At 33.3% G+C, this 22,058-nt stretch overlaps 2 protein-coding genes across 2 annotated transcripts in view; both read right to left on the bottom strand.

Moving 5' to 3' along the window:
- Window positions 1–13,053, bottom strand: part of LOC107438272 (photoreceptor-specific nuclear receptor-like) — a 32,070-nt gene extending 19,017 nt beyond the window's left edge. The window contains exons 1-2 of the mRNA XM_087158967.1: window positions 12,921–13,053; window positions 7,409–7,732 (exon numbers count right to left, since the gene is read on the bottom strand). Of these exons, the coding sequence (XP_087015093.1) occupies window positions 7,409–7,732; window positions 12,921–12,960 (364 nt within the window). The 5' untranslated portion in view covers window positions 12,961–13,053. The remainder of the gene's footprint in view (window positions 1–7,408; window positions 7,733–12,920) is intronic.
- A 6,139-nt stretch (window positions 13,054–19,192) lies between these two features.
- On the bottom strand, window positions 19,193–20,520 carry LOC147813473 (uncharacterized). The gene is made up of 2 exons (XM_087160044.1): window positions 20,368–20,520; window positions 19,193–19,387 (listed from the first exon to the last, which is right to left on the bottom strand). Exons 1-2 carry the CDS (start codon window positions 20,518–20,520, stop codon window positions 19,193–19,195), a joined length of 348 nt encoding a protein of 115 aa, XP_087016170.1.
- Window positions 20,521–22,058: the final 1,538 nt, after the last annotated feature.

The raw sequence follows: 22,058 nt of genomic DNA on the forward strand, positions 1-22,058 counted from the left end.
GGACCGACGAGAGTGCAATGTAGTGAAAAATATGTTAGAAAAAAAAAATTTTAATATAACTTTTAAATTTATATTTCAGAAATATATATATAAATTTCACCTTTCTGTTACATTTTTATCAGAGTAATTAGTCTGAAAATATAGTATAATTTTTCAATTTGTTGAATTAGTTAATACTCTTGACAAACTTATAGTTTATATTTTATCATTTGACATTTTACAATGTTTGACTCACTTTCAAAACTTATCTACAAAAAGTTCCACAAGGTAATTAGCTAAACTTTTTTTTGTTGTCTTCTTTGATGTTTCTTCTTTCGAAAAAACCTGCCCCATTTTGCCCATAATGCGAAAATGGACTAAATATACCAAAAAACAAAAATTTTCTTTTTTTCATTTTTTCGCGTTATTTTGTATAGATATTCATATAAAATATTATTATTGTTCTAAATGAAGTTTATTTATTGTGAAAATTGCATCCTACTGTCTGAAATATTTGTTTTACACAATGGTTTCAAATTTTTTTTATATAGATGGCGCTGTTTTTCAATTCCTTAATATCTTATGATAATGCAATGGAGGATATCGATTCTTCTAAACGAACTATGTTATGTTAATAGTGAAAATAAGTCATTAAATTTCGGATTTGATTATTAATTTTCCGATTTAGCATCATTTATAATTTATCGTATATAAATGTATTGAATAAATACGTTTCACAGGTGAGTTACAGGTGAAATGCATAGAAATGATGCAATATTTCCATTGGTAGATCTAAACAAACATGAACTCGGACTTGAAGGTTATAATTTTGAAACAAGAATTGGTTGATTTAGTCCACGGAAGATTCAGTTATGTGTCACAATGCACAAATTTAGTATTGAACTATATTATGGAAAAAAGAAATGTAGATATAAAGATGGTAGAGTCTGATGACTTAAGTAGATTAATGAAGTCTGTGAATACATTGTTATGCAAATTCAAACAAAAATGGGATGCATCAAATCAGATGAAAGACAGATTTCTGCTATATTTAATTATTTAAAGGTTTTTTTATTTTTGCTCGCCATATTTCAGTCTCCCTTTTGTTTGTTTTTCGGGTATTTTTAGTGTATTTCAAAATTTCAACTATGAATTCAATTAACCTGCACATAAAAACCCCTAAATACAAATTTTGAAATAAATTTTATCGAAATACTAATTTTGGCCAAGAAACCTTGGATGCTGGCCCACTGTGCAGCTGTAAAACAATGGCTATAAAAAAACTGTTTAAGTACCTTATAAATACCAATTAAATGATACATATTATGTTGGGGATAGTTGGATTTCGAAGCATTGAAGTTGTTAAATCAAAGACTAAAAATCGTTTAAAGTAACAAATCAATCTTTTTAATTAGCAAAAATTGAAGCAAATATATCACATGTAACATTACGTATAATGAAAGAGGATGCTTAGAATAATAGATAATGCAATAGTTAAGGAAATGTTAATAAACATACCTTAAGTTGCTTGTCCAAACCTGATGAAACATAATTCAAAAATACAAAAGAGAAAAAAAAGAACAAACATACTAAAAAAATTTACAAAAATACAATGAACATACACTCATGTAAAATAAATTTCGAAAGTAATCTTTGATATATAAATATAACTCAAATACATGACTTATGCAATAATATATAATAATCTTTTGGCAAAAAAAAGTGAAATAAAAAAGAAAATATACATAACAAAATAAAACAAAGTAGAATGATGAATTAAATCGGAGTTTTCGACCATTGCATGTCCTAATTCATTTGTTCTTAACGTTTTATTTAAAACAAAAGACAGTTTTTATTTTCAAGAAAATAAAAAATTATTATCTTTATTGGTGGATACTTAGAATATAGGTAATAACGTTTAATAATAGCGTTTTTGAAAAAAAAATCAAGACGTTTAATTTACTCTAATATAAAATGTTGTTGTTGTTGTTGCTGGCCCACACAGTTAGCGGAGCTAAACCAAGTCCATGACTCCAGAGACTCTGAGCAAGTCTGTAACAAAAAGTGGATCTGAAAAGAGGTTCACTTTAGAGATATTTAGGCATTGAAGTATATGTTCAGGAGTAGCTTGTTGGTCGTTACACTTAGTGCAAACAGGGAAAACTCTTGAACCATTATTGAACAACATAGTTCTTAGGTGACCGCTTCGAAATCTTGATATAACCGTCTGATCCCGCCTGCTGCACTGAAGGGTCAGGCTGCCACCTGGGCGGTTGCACTGATACCAATGATGAACTGGAGGGGATACAGGATCACGAAGCCTGTTAAAACGGAAGTGGAGCTCCGAGAAAGTCAGAGATGCCGAAGAATGCAGGGGCAGATCAGTTCCGCTCTTAGCCAAGGAGTCTGCAATCTCATTACCCTCAACATCGACATGAGATGGGATCCATTGCAAGTGTATGTTATGGGAGAAAGAAAGGGTCTTCAGCTTGTTTAAAATTGAAACTCCATCACTGTCACCCACCCCATGCCAATCTGAAAGGTGCTGGATTACACTCCTACTATCGTTCAAAATCCAGATGTCATTTGATCCAGGAAAAGTAAGCACAGCGCCCAATCCAGCATCTATAGCGATCAGCTCGCTGCGAAAGACAGAGCAGTGATCAGGATTTCTCAACTTGATATGGTAAGAGCTGTGATTGGATCTGACGAAGACACCACTGCCAGAACAAGAATCGGCATTCCTACTGCCAGCTGTATAAATAAGAGTTGCCTCACTCGGAATGCTGTTGATCAATTCAAAAGCAATTTGTCTCAGATACTCAGGAACGTCAGAAGATTTGCTGACATGTACAGGAAGAAATGGGTGGAAATACACTCTCTGGAGTCCCTCGCTTGGATCAACACAAGAGTTCAGATAGTGCGGCTCAACATTTTCAGAAGTCAAATTATCACCGATCACTAGACTGAAAGGGCTGTTTTTCTTAAGCCTTTGGTTATTTTTCCAAATATGAAGGAAAGCTGACGTTCGGTTACCAGTACCAAAACTGAGTAGTTTGTTATAATATTTGACAAGCATTGATTTTCTTCGAAAACTGAGTGGTTGTAAGTCAGCCTCAAAGAGGACAATATCGTTGGGGCAGCTGTTACGTAAACCCGTGATGATCCGCGCAGCACTAAGCTGAACCCGTTCAAGCCTCTCAAGTTGGGTCTCAGAAGCACAACAATAAACTGGATAACCATATTCCAGGATTGGTCTAATAAGAGCCAAATATGTACTGCGAAGAGTTTTCGAATCGGCTCCCCAGTCGTGCCCTGAAATGAATTTTAAAATCCCCAGACGTTTTCTACTCCTAAGCACCAGATAATCAATGTGCTTACTGCTGGTAATCTCCGGGTCCAGAACAAATCCTAAGTATTTAGGGTTCTTGTCTACGGAGAGAGGCTGTCCATTCAAAAAAATATTAGGTTGGTAATTATATAGCTTCCTGTTAGTAGTGAAGAAAGCGGAACTAGACTTTGAAGGGTTAAAACTTAATTTGTGGTGCTCAGCAAAACTCCACACGTCAGCGAGACTTTGATTGATGTTGTTCTCCAAGACCGAGGTGTCTCTGCCAGAACTCCAAATGACGATGTCATCTGCAAACAGGGCCACTTCACATTTTTTAGAAGCAACAGTTTCGATGCCACCCAAAAACAACGAAAAAAGAGTTGGGCTCAAGACGGAGCCCTGAGGTAATCCCTGACTCAATTTGTAGGCCTTTGATAGGGAATTATTAAAATTAACCTTGATTGTTCTGCTGCCTAAAAAATCATATAACCAAGGCAGGATTCTATCTCCCAAATGAAAGGAATCAAAGCGTTTTATGATAAGGCGCTGTCTCCAGACAGTATCAAAGGCCCTAGATAGTCCAAGAAGGCAGCCACAGTATGATGAGTGGGCTTCTCATTATGTGCATCACGTATTTTTTGTTCAAAGTAGAGCACCTGGTCTGTGGTGCTATGTCCTCGTCTAAAACCATACTGCTCCTTTGGGAGGAGGTCATTTGAATTAAGAAAGAATAAAAGTCTCTTTAAAATCATCTTTTCCATTATCTTGCATGCGATAGAAGTAAGCGCAATCGGTCTATAACTTTCAGGAGAGCAGGCATCTTTTTGTGGTTTTCTAATTGGGATAATAGTTGCTCGTTTCCAGCTGCGAGGCAGACGCCCCGCTCTCCAAGAGATGTTGATGATGTCCAAAAATCTGCCTCTGCCATAAGGGCCGAGGTGATCAATCATACAGCCATGGATCCCATCAGGTCCGGGAGACTTGCGTAGGTCGATATCATGCAGAGCCGTTGCAAGCTCTTGTATATTGAAATCCTTAGAGAATTCTTGGTTATCACTTTCTGGATTACTACGTCTTCCATGAACAATGTCGCTTGCTTTTCTTTTGATAAGTAAATCTTCACCATTAAAACTTAATGTGCTAGCTTTTTGGTAATGCTCTCCAAGTATATTAGCTGCCTCTCTATCAGAATTAGGGACCCTACCGTCCCCGTCTAGAACAGTGTTGCACTTTTCGACCTGAGGTTGGTCTTTGCCAATATTCTTAACAAGTCTCCACAGTCTTCCATTAGATACTCTGGGATCAAGGCTGGAACATAGTTCATTCCATCTGTTTCTCTTAATTTGAGTGTAATTTCGCTTTATTTCAGCATTGATTTTCTGCAATTTGGTTCTAGTCAATTCTGTATTTGACAAGTCTGCGGTTTCCGCAATCTGTCTTCTTTCCTCCAGAAGAGGTTGAAGCATTTCAGAATTATGCACAAATGGTTTTTTACGGTTTCTGAGGTTTCCTCTTGGAATGTACCTTTTAGCATTGCGTATTATGATATTTTTGAGAGAGAGCCAGTCAAAATCGATATTATCAGAAAGAGAGCTATTGTTGATATCACTATCAGTGGAGGAAGTATAGGATTTCCAGTCTGCCTTTCCAAAGTTCCAAAATTTTCTCTTGGTCTTATGCACTGGTTGTCTTCCATTTAGCTTAGTCAAAACCGGTAAGTGATCACTTCCTATATTCCTCAAGACAGACCAGCTGCATCCGGGGGAAACGTTGGGGCTAGCAGTAGAAACGTCGAGGGCCTCGGAAGTTGCATAGCTATAGGAAGAGTGAGTGGGTGTGCCATCATTCAAGAGGGTAAAACCACTATCATCTGTCATAGTAATTAAATCTAGGCCTCTTTGATTTTCCTCAGTGCACCCCCAATTAGGATGTTTGGCATTGAGGTCACCGATAAAAATAGCATTCTCATTGAACAAACTGGTTAAGTTGGTAGGTAGTCTCTCTTGGTTTGGAGGATGGTATACATTAAAGATGTTTAGTTTTTTCCCCCTCCAAGTAATTTTGATACCTTGTATTTCAAGGCTAGAGTCGTCAGTTAAGGAACTGTCAATGTCAATACTTTGGTAGTAAAAATTTCGGATAAGGAAAGCCACCGCTCCTGCCTTTTCTATCAGATCTAAGTATGTTATATCCTTTAACTCTGAGAATGCTAGCATTACTCAATTTAGTTTCTTGTAGGGTGACGATCTGCGCACTATAGATATCAGCTAGTTCTAGTATTTGGTCCAATTTTACTCGCGTAGCATTCGTTGATATACCATTTATATTAAACTGTAAGATATTAAGAGCATTGGGAGACTGTAACGAATTTTTCGATCGAAGCCCTCTTCCTAAACTAGGATCGCGGCCCTTTTTCAACTGCGCGACGGCCGATGCAGCATGTAACTCATTGTTTTCCGAAGTCATAGATGTGGAAGAAGTGCAGCTTCTGTGATCAATGAAGACTGGAGCACCAAAAGGCAGAAGGCTGACTCAGCTCCTTCACCCCTCCTATATAAAATGTAAATATTTATACTTGGATTTGAAAGTTTAGCTACAGTGCCTTTTCCAAGCTGGAATGGTAGGCAGCAGGAGGAAATATCTTGGCTTAAATTTATAAGAAATTTCTTTCGTCATTGAATATTTGTAGCTGGACATGAATGGTTGAAATTATAAATTTTTGAGTTTGCAGAAAGATTAATCAGTTTCTGTAGAAGATTAGAAAGTCTAGTAGAAAAATTTATCAACTTTCGCTCTGAGTACCCTATCAACAATTTTACATTGACCCAAGTTGGGCTCAAAATTAGCTCAATAAGGGTCTTATACGAGCATGCACCGAGGAACCAATATTGGGATGTAAAGAGTTTTTAATACTGGTCCTATATAGGGGCAATATCGGCCTTTATGGGCCCAATATAAGACCTTTATTGGCTGATTAATGAATATAAAATATCGGGTGAATCTGATAATTCTATATAGGGCCGATATTGGTTGTAAAGTGGCGGTGAAATATCGGGTGAATCTGACAATTCTATAGGGCCAATATCGGAAAAATAACTGCCCTTTGAACTCTTATTGAGCCAAGATTGATGAATATTAGTTCAATGAGGGCCCAAGTTATTTCACTGCTAGGGTAGTAGTATTGTAGCATTTACGTAATAGCAGAGTTTTAGTAGTCTACCAAAAATATCAGAGCAAGTGGACATTTCTGATTTAGCAACTATTTTAGTTTTGATAAGTTTCACGCAGCAAATGTCAAGATTTCTTTATATATTTCTACTAAAGAATTATGATGGAATTTAGATATAATTTGTGTTAAATTTGAGCTCTGAAGTGAATGAATTAAACCATTATAAACCTGTCTTAAAAAGTGGTGATCTTCATGGAAAAGTTGCAGCACATATTCTTTTTATCTCCAACCGTTTTATCTCGTAAAAGCGTTCTGCTTCAACTTCAGATACAAGTATAAACTTTTACATTATATTTATATTGCATTAGAACTGTATTAATGCATATTATTAACCAATTGCGCTACCACTTGTTTTTCTTCTTTAATGACTTGTGCAACCACTTTTTTTTTCTTTCTCAAAAAAGAAAAAGAAAAAGGATCCATCTCCTTGAAAGGCGTTTCGCAGTGGACTGATAGTAAAGACAAGGTTCTCAGTAGAACACCGAAATCAAGCATCACTGACTGCGGTCAGTAAGCGGAACCACTTTGATCAGTCTATGTAGGAACCAAGGGTGCGCGGTATCGGTCCTCGTTAAACTGTTCTACTGTAAAGTGTTCTACTTCCCACGCAGGTCGTCGGCCTACTAAAGCAGGGGAGTCATCCCCTCTGCAGAGGATCAGAATTGAGATGGCATGTCTTTGGACCAGCCTTAGGAATGTTTCTCTGACCGTCGCCAATAGCCCATTGTACAGCTCTAGTGCAACGTAAATTAAGTACCTACCTATCTTTGAAAGGCAGCTGGACATAAATGAGTTAAAATCAGAAATTTCTTATAAAAATTAAACTATTATAGAAAATACATATTTAAATATGCTATAAAATATCTCACCATCTTTATTCATTCCGCATTCGAGGCATTTTTTCAATCTACACGCTTGGCATTGATTTCTGTGGGTTTTGTCCACCAAGCAATCTCCACCTGACGCTTGGCAACGATAAACTAACTTTCTGCGTACACTTCGTTTGAAAAATCCACTGCATCCATTGCACGCCAGTACGCCATAATGCTTGCCACTTGAGACATCTCCACACACAACGCATATGAGACCAGATTTCGATTGTCTCTCGTATGCTGAACTGTATTTAACTGGTGCGTTGGCGGTGAAGAATTCAGGGCCGGATTTGCTAAAGCTGAAGTAATTTGGGTATACATCTGGAAAGTAAAATTTGAAAATTCAGAAGGGGATTTCTGTGGAGCTTAAGTTTCTAACGGTAACAGCGAAAGATCCCGCTCGAATCTTATGAAAATTAATTCTCTGACAAAGTCGCTTAAATTTTATATGTTGTAGTTCAAAACATTTTGATCAAAAGTTCTCATTGATATGAAATCAGTCCAAAAATTGATAGTTTTCGAGATAAGAAAGCTTCAACCAGAAATAGTGAATCACAATTCTCTAATACCGATTAATACTCAATTCTTTAATAGAGAAGTTAGTAGTGAACTTTTAAATAAGCATTGAAAATTAGATTAAGTCAGGAAAAAACTAGTAGCACGTCAGATCGTCCAACCCTAAATGAGTAGCTGCCATTACTTATTCGCATTTGCCTAAAGCCAATGCTGCGCAAAAGGACACGTCAACTTCTTTCACTATATCCTTGCCTATAATTCTTATGTTTGAGACTCCGTATTTCGTAAACTGCCAATTTTCGGACTTTGTATTAATGAAAAATTTATGGTAAACTTTATGGCGGGGTCCTTTATGATAATGCAGGTGACTATTTTCTCTCTGATTTGGAATCTGAAATTTTGGAATCATAGACTGTTTGACCATAATATCTTTTAAATTTGCTACCTATTCTACAGTTCGCTAAAAATGAACCATTAAATAGTACATCTTAAATTAGATTACACGATACTCGTACCATGGTTCAATTTGCAACACTGGTCAGCTTAAGGTACATCTCTATAGTTAAGAACGAAAAAGTTAACTAAAGTTATTTTTAATTAAATTTGTTATAGGCTCTAAATATTCACTACTTATGCAAAATAACTTTATTGAAAAATAAATATGACACCATAATAACTTTTTTTGTTGAATCTTATATCAGAATATCTTAATAAATGTATAGGCAAAACTATCAGCATTGCGATAGATGCGTGATTTAGACTTCAAAACTTGCTTTCTGTTTAAAAACGTGGAATTTTGTTCCGTAAAGCCAATCATCCGTAGATTCTTCAGAATGAGTGAATTTTTTTAAGGATCGATAAAGGAATTAATAGTACTTACTTTTGAGATTTGAATTAAAGAAAAGAAATCTCAAATAGCTGCAATGCAGGTGAATCATATTCACATATATTGCTAAAAACTACATCTGATTTATTCTATTTGTTAATAGCCACATACGAATCACTGGAGTGGGTCGAAAAGCTCCCCCCCCCCTTTAAATTGCTATTCTACTGTATGGAAGGAATTCAATTTGGGTTCGAAGAAAATAATTTGATTTTTTTAAAGTGGAAATATTTTCTGTTATCACAATTGTATTTGAATTCCAGGATATTTCTTTTTCTTCTTCTTTTTATGCACTACAGCCGGTTACAGGCCAAGGCCGTCTCAGTCAGTATACCCCATCTTCGATGCCATATTTTTCCATCTGTTAACTGCCAAAGTCTCTTAACCACTTCTCTACTTTATCTAACCATCTTGTTCTAGGTCTTCCTCTTTTTCTTTTTCCCTCTGGTGTTTGGAATGTTATTTTTTTAACAGGATTTTCATCACTATAACGAAATACATGTTCTAACCACCCAATTTGAGAAACCTTGATCATTTTTACTATGCTATGTTCTTTGTATTTTGATTGCTATTCACGGTTGTAACGAATTCTCCAGGTTCCATTTTCTCTTATAGCTCCAAACATTTATCTTGATATTTTTGAATTTCAGGATATTTCATCCAAAAAAACAATTCTTATAATACTCACATAATTATGTTTTTGTTACTGTCATTATAACAGTGCAAAAAACTGTTCGCTGCATGTACCGATTTCGGAAAAAAATTATTTTTCATATTCGTTTGCTGTGAATATTTATTAAACGTGTAAAGGAAATGGATACAAACCACATTTACTGATGTATTGCATTGAGCAAAGAATTTTATTTTAGCTAGAAATTAATGAAATAATAAAACAATTATCTATAATCTAATAAAACATTGATTAGTAAAACAATAATCTCTTTACTATATTACAAGTGTTTCAAACCGAGAAAAAAGTTATCTTAGGACTCATTAATAAAAGGTTTAAAAATGGTTACTTCTCTTAATGAAGATTTTAAAGACAAAATAGGAACACTCTGACTTTTTGACACTGTTTCCTAAATATTATTTAAAGACAATTTAAAAACTTGTAGTCTTTCCACTTTATTTAAAATAGTTTAATAATGTTTTTAAATCACTATAAAATAACAAAATAATGTGTATTTATAGTCTTCATATAAAGCATTTGTTTGTGCATTTGAATTACTTGCACATGCCAAAATGTGAATGGCTGCTAACTTGTAATGTCGTTGGGGAAAATATTGCAATGTGGATTAAAAAAAATAGTTAAAGTTGGAAGAATTTTATTTTATAACAATCGTTGAACAGCTGAACCAATTTTTAGGTTTACGACTACTAATGTTCAACTTCATTGACTTGTAAATTTTGAACCCTATCCAGAAGACAATGGAACTCCTGGATCAAGTATTGGAAAAAATTTGCCTTCGTGGAGGACTTTTTGATGGGACTAACCAGCATTTGCGTTACATGGAGAGGAAAATCACGAAAACCTCCCATGATTAGCCTGACGGCAAGGGAACTCTAACGCATGATCCGTCAACCACTGAGGATATTTTACGTCAGCATTGTGATCGGTTCGAGCTGGGTGCGGAATTTGTACCGACCAGCTATCGCTCTGATTCGAACCCGGTTCACCTCATTGGAAAGCAATCTCTCTATCCCCTGAGCCACCACGGTTCAAGCAGGAAGAATTAATAAAAATTTATGCTACTTCACCAAGATTTAAGAGCATATAACTGACTGGTCATGTTCGTTTAACTGAGCTCTCTTGCTGCCCTATATCACATTCTTCTTGAAATTTAAACTTAGCAGTGTCAGTAATGGTGATAATTGGAATGCAAATGGATGACTTATAGAACTTATATGTATTTGAATTATTGATTTGTCATGGTGCGTAAAACTTTTTTTTTCGAAATTTAAAGAGCAAATTTTATACATTGAAACATAAATATGAACACACAATGAAACATTTTCTTCGATGATCGTACAAGCTGGCAGCTATGAAAGCGGAAAAAATCCTAGGTGGGTCCAAAGGTAATGGGTTAAAATAATTTTCAAATCGGGAAGTATTTTATAATTCCCAAAAATATGAATAAAAAACAGCACTTTTTCTTAGCGCTAAACATAGTTATTATTAGATTTAGCTCTTTAAATCGAGTGAAAAATGCCCTCTCTATGTGAAAGTAATACTAATAATAGAATTATTTTTTTCGAATCATATAATATACATATTTGTCATATTGTACAGAAAATATTTGGATTCGAAAAAAAAATTTTTTTCCCCAAGAATTCTGAAAATGTATCAAACAAGTAAAATAATTAGGTGCAAGCGTCAACTTTATTTGAATTCAATGATGCAAGTAATTTTGACGACCTAAACCAACATAAATAATCATTTAAACAGCAATGTATTTAAGTAATTTTTGTTTATGTAACATTTTTTATAGTAATATGCTAATACCGAGAACTTATATAAACTAACATAATTCGCAGAATGTTTGTAATAAGCTCCGTAGTAGGATTAATTAAATCAGAACACTGGAATTAAGAAAAAGAAATTCTGAAGATTTAAGATTCACTATTTAAATGCCAATGCTCCAATTTGTTCATGTAATAATTGTTTATTATAATATTCTAATACCGGAGAATTTATATAAACTAACATATTTCTCTGAATGTTAATAATGAGCTCCACAACAAGATTAATTAAATTATAAAGCTGGAATAAAGGAATTGAAAAATCTGAATATTTTAGATTAACCATTTAAATGCCAAAGTTCCATTTTCGGAAAATGTCCTATTTTCAAAAAAAAAAAGAAGAAAATGACTGGTAATGCAACTATTTTATTGTTAACATAAATCTTGGGTATGCAAAACATTTATATCCACCAACATATTTTAAAAATGCAAAAAAGTAAATAATAATTATTTCTTTAAAAAAAATTAAAAACAAAACTGCGATGGAGCGAAACAATTCTATCTTAGTATTATTTTGGTTTGAATGCTCAAACGAAGAAAAAGAGAAGAAATTTCATTTTACTTCAAAGGTCACAAAATTTCAAGTACGATAGAAGAATTGGAGGTTTGTATTATTCCATCAAAACAATTATTTTTTTATCTCTGTTATTGAACGCAAGGAGAATTGTTTTGCACTAAAAGATTTGCAACATTTTACGTCAAGAAAAAAAAGCTAACTTATTTTATGAATTATCTAACCAGACCATGAAAACAAATTACAGAAGAATATTTACTATGAATACATATTTAATATAAATTACACTGGAGAACAATTATACAAGTACTTGATCTTATATAATTAGACTGTGGGGATTTTAAATCAGAAATTAGTTGTATTTGGAAAGCTACAGATTTTTTTTTCAAAATGATAGCTTTGTTTAGTTTATTTTTTGTCTAAAAGTACAAGTTTGTAAAGAATGTATAGGTTTATATACTTGTTTATACCAGGATTCATACACACCTGGAAAAAATTAAAATAGATAGTAATATTGATGTAAACTGTTGTTTTACATTAATATGTCTGTAGCTACTAGAATATTTTATTCTTTCTGAGTAAATATATATAGATCCGAAAATGGAAGATATGAAATTATATTTCGAAAGTGAAAGGTGATAAGGAATTTTCAGCTCTTAATGACAAAATTTATACTAGTTATTAATAATTTCCAGGTGCGTATGAACTTTGACATACACTTGACTGTTCCTTTGAAATAAATACTTTAAAAAATATATATTAACTTTAAATATCGCATCAAGAACTGAAATGTATTATTACCTACTTCCTACCACTCCCTAAGTAGCTGAGAAGAGGGGGCTCTTAGTAATTAATGGAGTGAATTTCGAAACGTCCTGGTAAGGAATATATAATTGAATTGAAACAGTAGCTTAAAGGGAAACCAGTTGTAGATAAAAATCTCATGCAACAGAAAAAAATTTGTTTCCCAGTGCTTTTAACAAATACGTATAGTTTTCTTTTAATTAATTAAATTTCAATTTATTCAAACCTGCTCATCATTTCATTAGTAATACATTTTGAAAGAAGTGCAATACCTTTGTGATCATCCTCTTCCGTTCTTTTGCAACCTTCCATGGTATTTCCGGAATCCAGAAATTGGGAGATTTAAAATTTGTAAAAACGGAGTCTGAATTTCGCTCCATTTTGATATTGCGTCATCGTTTCAAAGACCCCACCTCCAACCGATTCGATAGGCGACGTCTTTATAGAACTCCAAGACGTTTGTCTTCTTGCCCTTCTTCGATTGGTTAGAAAATTTGACAAATCCGCAAAAAAAGTCAGCCCTTTTAAAAACTTCTCTTTTGTCACTAATATAAAATATACATATTCTAAGGAGAAAGAAATGGAAAGATATTTGTTTTTCTTAATTAATTGAAATTTGGAATAAAAACAAGAACAAAAATCAATAAATAAATATTTTTTACCAATTTATCTGCTACGACGAATAATTTTATAGTAGAAATACAATTCCCTTTAAAGTTGTGAGAATAATCGGTGGAAAAAGAGACATTTCAATTTGTTTGTAACTATTCCAGAAATTAGTTCATTAACGCTGGAATTTTAATTGCAATAATATCAAAAGTGCTCTTATAAAAGAGTAGAAACACATAAATGTTTCAATCAAGTGGGTATTTTCTTATGTTAGCTACCATTTAAGTTTTTTCAAAATTCATATAATACTATTATTATTGAATTGAACCGAAGGCTTACTATAATATATCTCAGCACTAATCTAAAACTTCCCCAAACTAAAATCTATCAATAAAATAACTGTGGTATCAGTTTTTATGTGGTTGATACGGAACACCCTGCATGTATCTTAAGTCATTTATGTAAGTAGACCCTTTTTTAATTGCGATTTAAACTTGGGATCGATTTTTATCTCTCTGAAGAAAAAAAATCGGAAGTGATGCAACAGCTGCTGTTTTGGCTGTTTAGCGATACATTTTGTTTTGTTTTATAAAACCTCTTAGACTTAAAAACTACGAAAGGGTATAAAAAACCGAAATTATGAAGAGACATAGAAAATGTACAAGGAATGTGATGAAATAAAACAATAAACATGCGATAATTGTTTTGAGAATGACTTGCATAGTAAAAAATACCATGCGGGCCTTTCTAAAGCATGAAGAAATGCCACTGTTGTGTTGAAATTAGACGCACTGTAAGGGAAATTTTATTTATGAGCTTAACCATGGTTGCCATACCCTGGAAAAATTTTAAAAGTGATAGAAAAGATCGACTATAAAAATTGTTTTGACTTACTCCTATCCATCCCAAAGAAAATTTCTAAATTTCAAAAATCTACATCTAGATGTTAAAACTGTTCTTATGAATTTGTAAAATTAAAGGAAAAAGTCTCATAAAATTTTTAACAGATTCACGAAGCACTTGTCACCACTTTTTAAATTTTTTCAGACTGTGGCCACTCTCTTAACTATTTATTCATTGTTGTGAGAAAATTTATTTATCTCTCTCGAGATCTTTATTTTATAAGCTCTAACTAGAGTTAATGCCAAAAGTAGCAAAAAAAGGAAGAGAGAGATTTTACGTTACTGGATATAAATTTAATATTTATATTGAAATTTTTAAAAATATTTAAAAAACATTAATTCATGGGAGATAAAAACTGTTTCTTATTTGAACTACTTCAATGATATAAAACTCGTAAACGAGTAAAATTGCTTCTCATTTATTTCATTTTATTATGTTTCATGTTCTGTATTCCTAAGTTAATTTTTTTTCGAACACAGGTTGATTAGTTTTCAAATTTAGATAATCATTCATCTCAATACAGTTAACATATCAGCAAAACGGTCTTACGCAAAATTATAATAATTATATATTTTATTTTCAAAATGTTCTTTTTTTTTTGAAAAATATCAGCTTTAGAAATCAAGCAATGACGAATGAGAAACTATCGCGGGATTTGATGAGCGAAGCCAGCAGGGATTGTTAGCTTTTACAGCATTTGTATTCTTTTATTTCCACTGACATACAGACTATAAACAAAACATTAATAACAGGAAAAAGTCGTTTGGTTGCCTAGCAACCAGCCAGAGTTGCAGTTATTATATTTACAAGAGTTGGCAGACGATTTAAAACAATTATTTAAACTAATTCTCCATTGATGTCGGAACATCGGTAGTGCCTCCTTTAAAAAATCCAAAACTATAAACTTTCTAACTATATATGTGTCGCAGTTTTTCTTTGTTGTCGGTGCAATTTTTTCTGTCCCTAATATCACATGGAAGGATCCAGTTTTTCCCCATTAATTTTCATATTTTTTTTTGTTGTCATCAGCATAAAATTAATAAAAGTCATAAATGCACTATTTCCCTTTAAAATATTTTTGCATCCCAAATTATTGTATGTAATATTTATTTTGCTTATTTTACTCCGCTATTATAACGTTTTTGGTTGTTTTCTAAATTTGGATTTGGAAAATCGATAGTCGTAAACTTATAATTGGGTTAGTTGTTCAACACCGAGGAAAAACAAATTAAACGATTGAGTTAAAAGAGTATACTTTAATGCATCTATTTCCAGCCGAGGGCACGTGGTTATACTCTATCTATCATTTTAGAGTGATAATCTATAAAGGTAAAATCGACAAGGTTAAATTCTCTTATTTTATCAACCATTTTATTTTTAAAATTTTGCAATCAGTTTATTTTAATAAACACTATGTTATTGTCACGAGAAAGCATCATATTTTCTGCAAAAATAGTTGGACGATAGTATGCATCATGCTTAACAGTATGATTACTCACTTGATTAACACAAACTGTAGGCAAAAATTTCCTCACGCGATATCACGTGATATGGCAAAGAACGTGTTAAAATTTTTTTTTTTAATTAACGAATAAACTGTTAATTTCCCCATTCTTCTTCTAAAAAGATCTTTCTTAAAAAAATATATATAACAAAAAGTTTCCTAAACAAAGTATTGTTCATGTTTTTGTTGACAGCTAGGTTCTGGTGATGGTGTAGGGGTCGCTATATCATTTGAGTAAGTGCGGGTCTCAGGTGGTGGCACGAATAGGATTAAGAGAAGGCGCGGGCAGATTTCATTGAAATCCCTCGACATCCCTTATAAAGAAAGACATCATGCAAATGAAAAACCATCTTGCCTTTGCTCTCCAGTTTGTGTCCGTCAAGTGACTCAAGGAAAAACATGAGGGCACCTCCACAAATTGATCTAATGTTACCCCACAAAAATTGTATAACTTAACAACCTTAAATTTTTTGATAATTATTATGATTGGGGTTGAGAAATTTTATACGTATCGTACATTTGTTTCAATTATATTTGCTTCAATATATTTGTTTTAATTTTTGCTAATTAATAAGATAGATTTTTTACTTTAAATGATTTTTAGTCTTTAATTTAACAATTTCAATGCTTTAAAAACCAACTATCCTCAACATAATAGGTATTATTTCATTGGTATTTACAAGGTACTTATACACGTTTTTTTATATATAACAGTCGTTGAACAACCGACCTAATTTCTTGAGTTTACGACTACCTATGTTCAACTCCGTAGTCTTCTAATTTTGAACCCAATCCAGAAGACAAGGGAACTCTTGGATTAAGTATTGGGAGAAATGTACCTTCGTGGAGGACTTTTTGATGGAATTAACCCGCATATGCGTTACATGGAGAGGAAAACCTCGAAAATCTCCCACGGTTAGCCCGACAACAAGGGTACTCTAACCCATGATCAGTCTGCCACTGAGGATATTTTTCGTCAGTACGGTGGTCAGTGAGAGCCGGGTGCGGAATTCGTATCGACTAGCCATCGCTGGAATTCGAACCTCGTGTCACCTCATTGGGAAGCGAGTGCTCTATCTTCTAAGGCACCACGGTTCAAGTTTTACAATTTATTCTTTTGATTCGTTAAAAATTTGTGAAGACGTGACGTAAGTCAAAAAAATTTAAGTTACACCAAAGACGTCCAAACTATCAATCATTCTCCTGATTTCACTATTGTGACTATAGTTTTCAGATTAGGCCAACCCTCCTTAGTTTGAGGGCCAGAAATCTGAAAACATCTTTAAAAACGATATGCTTGTTTGAGGAAGGTAATTTTGAGGTTTATATCAGGTTGTTTTGAGATGTCAAGGTAGATTTGAGGTTTATTCGACGTTGATTTTAAAAACAATCTTCCAAGGTGTATAATCAAAGTGTATGAAGTTGTTTTTTCCCACTTGAGGTTGATGGAAATCTAGTTTAGAGCAACCAGCTTGGAGAGGTTGTGTTTGAGGTGTAGGGATTTTTTTTTTACACTTTTTTCAAGCAAATACGTATATCTGAGGTGTGAATAATTTCACTCAATCTAATTAAAATTATTTCTGAGTTATATATGAGGTTGATTTTTTGAGGTTGAAATTGAGGTTTACTAATGAGGTTTTTTTTGTGCTAAACATAACCTCTTTTTCTACCTCAGGTGTATATTTTTACATCTGTCAACCTCAAAAACACCTTATTTTTTTGAAAGGGTATGTTTTTGTAGCTGATTTCGTGTTTTTAATGTCATCTGTCTTGATGAATTAACATATTCCAAGTCTAGCCTCTTTTCTTTTTTTATTCACTCTCTTCTTTTTGTTTTTTATTCATTTTTTTTTCTTCTTCTTCTTTTCCGATCTTTCTACAGCATATGACAATAGTCTGATAAGAAGAATGATGTTCAAAATCGTTATGAAAAGACAACTTTGTCCTAATAATATACAAAACACAATTAACCATTTAATGAGGGTCACACAAACGTTTTTATAACTGAAATACTCCAGCTCGAAAAATGTGCCACTATATATTTGTTTGGATATCTCTTTCTGTTACTTAGAATTTTAGCTGCAGAAAAGCACTATGCTATGTCTTCAGATGCAAACATAAATATTTGTATATTAAGGTAGATCTTTTTTTTCTTTACGAAATTAATTCTAATAATGGATATAAGTGAAATCACTTTTTTTTAGAAATGAACTGTTTTTTTTATAAAGGATACTAGACATTAATCGGCACGCTCAAAAACCTCTCTTTTTTTAGGTAAAAAATCACACAAATAAAAAATTTCACAAAAAAAAGAATGTACTAAAACAGGTTCGACTGTATACTAATTTAATCAGCCGATCGATGTGTGTAGGGGATAAGGAACTGCCCTTGCTTCAGAAAGGTTCTGGGTTCGAATCCCGGACAAGGCACGGATGTTCTTTCCTTCTCTGTACTTTCTGTCATTACTGTGGAAGCAACGTTGGCCCACCTAACATGGTGACCCTGAAAGAGAGGCCAACAAATCTGCCCTGTAAATGCCTGTGTTAACGAAAAATGTTAACACAGTTGGGCATTGGAAAAAAAATATTAAAGTAATCATGTTAGCTGGTGTAACCGGAATTTAAAATTCCAAAGTTTGTAAGATTTCACATTAAAGTTATTAGCATTCTCATTTTTAGTGTTCTCCATTACATTTAAATCGTTTTAGGCACCACGGAAACCTATTACCCTATTTTCTCTTTAAAAGCTTTATCCAATCAAATTATATGATTTACATTTGCCGGGTGCTGACCAGGCGGTCGAGTGGTTAGCGCGTCTGAATGTGGAGTCATTGGCCGCGGGTTCGAATCCTGCTCAGGGCATGGATGCTTCTTTCTCTCTCTGTGTTCTATGTCTTTTCCTCTTTGTGTTAATGTGACCCTCCCTATAAACGGGTTTGTGGTTGTGTGACGTGGGCAACGCTGCTCCACCACCGTGGCTTCGCCACAGGTGCCCACTGGGTAGCGAGAAGAGAGTAGCAGTTCTGGCATTTCTATGGCCAACGGGATAGACCCCTAATGCCCGCCATTAAAAAAAAGAAGAAGAAAATTGCCGGGTGAATTTTTTGCTTATAATATTTGAATCGAAACATTTTTTATAAACGTACATGTACCTAACTTTTGAATTTAATTATTTAAATTGAAAAATCGCAGTTAAGAACAATTAATGTCGATTACGAGCATTATGTTCATTTACGAATACAAAATGAAGCTGACTACGTTTAGTTCTAATCATTGCATTATAAATTTTGTTTTCTGTTACACTCGACTTATTTCATTAAAAAAATGAAAGGTATTTATTTTATTGACTTAGTATTTTTCCAGCAAATCTCGGTAATTATTGTGGCTGAAATCTGGCAATTGTGTTGTGCAATTATGTTGATGCACAATTATTTTTTTATTTTATTTCCAATGGCACATTGAAGGACAAGTGAACATCAAAAAGATAACAATAAATCTATAAGTAAGAGTTAGCAATCCAGTAGCTTTCCTAGATAGATTTCCGAGGGAGAGCAGGGCACCTAGACAGGTAAGACAAGTCCATAACCTCGTGGAGGTCACACAATTTACAAAAGGGATCATGAACCACGTTGATGTGACATAGATGTTTTTTCAGGCAATCGTGACCAGTTATCAGACGAAACATGGCGACAGATTTCATCCTAGGCCACTGAGGGTATAAAGTCTAAAAAATATTAAGAAAATAATTGGCTAGCAAAAGCATGAATAAAAGTAAGAATATTAAAAAAATAACGGGCTAGCAGAAGCACGAATAAAATAAAATAAACACATAAAGAGATAAGCAATAAAATAGAAGCAGACGATACAATTAGAAGACCTTTTTTTAGATATTAGTTTTGTTTTGGAATTTGAGTTTTCATATAACCCGTTACGCGTTTTTCTAGTTTGTTTTATAATATTTTGACTATCCCGTTACGAGTGCTTCATATTTGTTACTGTTTATGTTGTTTGTGAATAAAAGTTTTTTTATTAGAAACAGAACTGTTATTTATATAGCTTGATACGTTACAAGGGACATTGCGAATCTGTTTAAGCCATGGTTTATTGGAATTGGATATACTATAGCCTACGTCACAGATCGTGTTATTCCTACTAAATTTAACTAGTAAACAGCATTTTCTGCGAACCTGATTTCTAGCAACAAGTAAAAGCATCAAACGAAGTGTTTTGTTATAAGTCGCTACTCTCCAGGTTGGAATTGTATTAGTCTAGTTCCTTTGGAAATACTTTATATTGTTGTTTTACCGAAGTTTATGAATTTAGTAAGCATATTTAAAACTCAGTTTATTAATTAAACTAAAAGGTAAATGTTATTCCTAGTAAGTGGAAGTAGTTGTGCTTTTTTCATATTGTACCCAATTACGATTTTTGAGTTCCTCGTAAAAAGAGGCCCTGAAGATGTTCTTCTGAAGAGACTTGATGTAATAAAAAGGGAGTCTAGAATTAGATCTCTGTAGCTGTACAATTATTGTTTCCTGAAGAGGTTGCAATATGAACATTTGACGGGCTCTTAGCTAGCAGATATTGAAGTAGAGACCAAATAATCAATAACGGCTTGTGTCAGTCGTTGTATTTTAATTATTTTTTCTTTTGACACAATCTGCAAAACTTTAAAAAAAAAATTCTAAACGCATCGATATAAACATATAAGGCTTCATCGTACTTTAACAACGTTCCCTGATCGGAAGTGTTTGCATTCTTTCCCATCAGCTTTACATCTGATCCTATTTTCTGCAAAAGCAAAAAGGCCTTTTCATATCCAGGCGCCTTCTGCCTGCCGTAAGGACACTTAATCATAACCGGACTCGGCAGTGGATCATCTTTCAGATTTTGGATCTTCCGATACCCGAATCTTTTCCCGAATCCCCTATTTGGGATGGAAAAACAGAACAGGAGGGTTTACTTTTTTTTATTGCTAGTTTGATGGCGTTTTGAGAAGAGAAATACTACTTGTGTTTGAACAGATTGAAATTGGCGAACAATTCTGGTTTAAATTACTCGGTTTCTGCATAAAGTCATACGGAAATGTCATGTATTGAAGTACGAGTATTGTGATCCCTTTTTTTTTTTTTTTTACTTGGTAGGAAATCTATTCGATTTTTAGGTTACATAGAAATATGTTTTGGAATAGAGGAGTTGTACGTTTTGAAAACTTTTTTGATAGAGAAATTTAATTTTAAGCTAGAAATCTGCTACCACAACTTTAATTTTATATATTATTATTAAAATTATATGTTTACAGTATAAAAATTACAATAAGCAAACAGGATTCATGCAAGTATAATTATAAACATTCATTCCAGCATTATATTTTCAGCTTTTTAAAATTGTATACTCATAGAAATTACGTTAATTGGGTACTTGCAATTCAAGAAGAAATGAAGTAATAAAGCCTAACCATGTGATTTATTTGGATACCTATAGGCGACGTCACGCGTGTGTGCCGAACCTGATTGGCTTCTGATTTGATATATGCCACGATTTACCTACGATGACGTCACTTGTAGGCATCCAATTAAAGTATGAATTACATTCATGTTATAATTAATTTTATTATTCATTTTTAATGCACTTATTTTATTACCTTTTCCACCAGTAAGAAATAAATTCAGTCCTCCTTCTGAAGTAGCGTTAGCCTTTTTTTATATATATTATAAAATACCTAAATTATAGAATCATGAATGCTTTCGTCTTCGAAGATTTCAAGGATGACATAATTAAGATACCAGTTTTAATCTTTCCGAGCAAAGTTCATGGAAATGTTTGCCGTTAACCGTTTAAACGTCATTGTTCCAACGCCATGTCTCTTCTATGAACAGTTAAGGACTGGTAACTGAAAATTTTCATTTTAAGCACTTACAATTGGAGATGCTGAATATTCTTATCCACCAGAATATATCAATAACATTAAATTACATATCTTTTGATATATACATTTATCTGAATTCTAAAATCGACCAGTTATGTTTTTGAACCAAACTAGTTGTTAACTGGAAAAAAGTTTCATTTGATTTTAAAGAGCTCTTGTTACCCACATTTTTCATTGAACCATTTTCCCCAATGTTGCAAAATAAGAGCCCTGCTTGTGAGCAGTTTCAGGGTTGCAGGGTCCTCAGAGAAATTAGTTAGTGGCAACGAAACTATCGTTTAATGCATATTTGTCACTGAAATTATATGTTATTTTGAAAAGAAAGTACACCTGTACCTAAATTCTATCCAAACCAGATCTTTAAGTTGTGTCTTAAAAAGGAAATTCCTACTAGCATTAATTCATTTTTTCTACAATTACTAAATTTTCCCAAGGCCCATGAGAACTTTGGGAGTTAAAATATTTT

This window comes from Parasteatoda tepidariorum, chromosome 3 (genome assembly GCF_982258835.1).
Source record: "Parasteatoda tepidariorum strain Cologne lab strain chromosome 3, Ptep-v5.0, whole genome shotgun sequence".
Classification (NCBI taxonomy): Eukaryota; Metazoa; Arthropoda; class Arachnida; order Araneae; family Theridiidae; genus Parasteatoda; species Parasteatoda tepidariorum.